Below are 2,500 nucleotides of genomic sequence, written 5' to 3' on the forward strand. Positions count from 1 at the left end.
GATTGTTTTACAAAATTTTATTCGTTAATTTTCCTTGCTGAAACTGTTATTTTGCTGGCCATCTCTAATTTCTGGCAAAAGTTTCCCAACACTAGATGCGCATTGGCTCATTGTGAACATCTACTTTCGGAATTTAACAAAGGACAGTTGGAGTCATCGTCAAGTGTGACGAACCGTGATCTGAGTCTCAAAGGACCGTTTGAGTTATCATCAAATGTACCGAACCGTGGTCATGGTAACGAAGAAGAGCTGAGACTCAAAGGACAGTTTGAGTTAACATCACCGAACTATGATCCCAGAGCCAACCTTCTAGACAGATTAAAAATCTTTGAAAATCGGTACAGCAAAGAGATCTCTTGTAAAGATCGTAGTTCCGTAACAAATCATTACAGAGTTCGAGGTGCGCTGGGCTCTGGTGTCACTGCCCTCTTTCTAATTTGTAATATTTCCCACTACACGCTCAGAACCAGTTGGACTTCTTGCTCTCTAGACGGCGTTACGGTCGTGGGAGAGCACAGCTATTTCCAGTGCTCTCGTTCCAATGGAGGTTTCCTTGTTATTGTTACAGTTTCATTTTTTGTTTTCCTTGGTTTGCGCTTGTTTTTTGTTTGCGGGTCTGTCATCTGGGCGTTTTTCGGAACTCTGAGCTGGAGTCCTTCATTCACCAAAACTGACTGGAAAGTAGACCCCGACAAAGGGGAAGGGTATAAAGTCTTAGGAGATGCGGCATTTCTGTTTCACATGATGAATGTTTCAAATGAGACTTTGTTAAACGCCGTCATGGCAAGGAAAATTGATCAAAGGGGGCAGCCAAATGAAGGGACTAACGCGGGCCAAAATGAGAGACTAATTCCTTAATAACAGGTTAATCATTTTGTGCAAACAATAGTTGTGCATTTAAACCATTTTTAGTGGTTTCAAGATAAAACAATCCATCTATAGCAACAAAATTGATATTTTACTTTTTAATCTCTTGAGTGGGGGATGCTGTGTTGCTGTTGTAATTGATGCTTTCATCTTTACGCTGATGACTCTCAAATCTCTTAATTTTTTTTTTTTCATTTGTTTTTATTATTCACTCTTATTCAACTACACTACAACAGCAAGAGTAAAAAAGAAATAAAAACAGAGCTAACTATACACTGAATTAAACATAACAAAGAAGAAAGTGTGTAGCAGCCAAAGGAGCCAAACGGTCGAATTGGCTGCTACCACAGAGCGGTTACAAGTGGGTGGAGGTTATGCAGTACTTATAGAAACTAGCTATAAAGCTCTGGCTAAGTTAATCACGTGTCTAACTGTCAAGTAGATAGAGTTTGTATTCTTTTTTAAAACTTTCGAAGGGGAGACACTTAATTTTCATACGTATTGCTTCCCAGGTCTGTGATGCGACTACCCTAAACCTTGCTAGGCCATAATTGGTTCTAGAAAATGGCCCGTACAAGTTTTGATTAGTGGTATACCTGTATTATAATTATGGACAGCCGAAGCTGGTTGAACTAAATCATAGAGAGCAGGAGGTATATCTTTTTTTGATGTTGTATTTTATGCACAAGAAAGCCAATTTTTAATTTAAAAATATTCTCTAACTTTAACACTTCTAATAGTGTATAGTACGGTGCGAGCCTTTCTCTTCTGTTTGCCAAAAAGATGCATCGAATACAGTTATTTTGACTTATTTTGATTTTATGTAACTTAGTTTTGTATGCGGTACCACAGCTCATTATTCAATACGTTAAATACGGATATATGAGAGTATAGTACAGTTGTTTGAGTGCACTCATAGACATGTAATGCCTAAGCTTAAATAAAATTCCAATATTTTTTGTTATATTCTAGCCTTTTTCTTGTTAATGTGATGGAGCTGAGCATCCCACTTTAGGTGCTCGTCAATAAAGACACCCAAGTAATTTCTCTATACTACAAATGATATTTTTTTTCGTCTTAGGTGAAGTGATTATCATGTAATTTGTCTTCTTGAAATGAATGTCGAAAAGTGGGACGGGGATGTGGGGACTTGAGGATGTGGGACTTCGGGACGTGGGGACGAGGGGACGAGGGGACGTGGGGACGAGGGGACGTGGCGACGCGTTTTTACCATTTGTTTAACTTTTCATCATATTTCACAAAATCCTCGTCTGTTGATCGTAACTGCCTTGTACCCCGGTTTTAAGTTCCTCATTTGTATAATGTGAAACAGAGATGTAGTAAACATATGTAAAATAGTTTATTACTCGTCTTCATAAAAAGGTGACTTCATTATACTACTATCAAGTTACATAGTAGAGTAATTTAGGTGAAAGGAAGGGACACATTTTTTTGCATTAGGTCCTTATTTGACATAGGCAACATGAACGAAACGTTGGTATGACCATTTCTCAGATAATTTTACAATCCCCAAGTATATCGAGGTTTGAATATTTAACAGTACTTCCACTTCCTGCATCCTAACCATTTCATTTTTAATTATGCATTTCACTCTTAGTTGTCTGTGTCACCT

At 38.0% G+C, this 2,500-nt stretch overlaps 1 protein-coding gene across 2 annotated transcripts in view; it reads left to right on the forward strand.

Moving 5' to 3' along the window:
• The window catches only part of LOC138010720 (volume-regulated anion channel subunit LRRC8A-like), an 18,631-nt gene extending 16,733 nt beyond the window's left edge, over positions 1 to 1,898 (forward strand). For both annotated transcript variants that reach the window (XM_068857693.1, XM_068857692.1), the window contains one exon: positions 1 to 1,898. This exon is cut by the window's left edge and continues 383 nt beyond it. In XM_068857693.1, the coding sequence (XP_068713794.1) occupies positions 1 to 858 (858 nt within the window). In that variant the 3' untranslated portion in view covers positions 859 to 1,898.
• The last annotated feature ends 602 nt before the right edge of the window (positions 1,899 to 2,500 follow it).

Source organism: Montipora foliosa, chromosome 7, assembly GCF_036669935.1.
Source record: "Montipora foliosa isolate CH-2021 chromosome 7, ASM3666993v2, whole genome shotgun sequence".
Lineage (NCBI taxonomy): Eukaryota > Metazoa > Cnidaria > Anthozoa > Scleractinia > Acroporidae > Montipora > Montipora foliosa.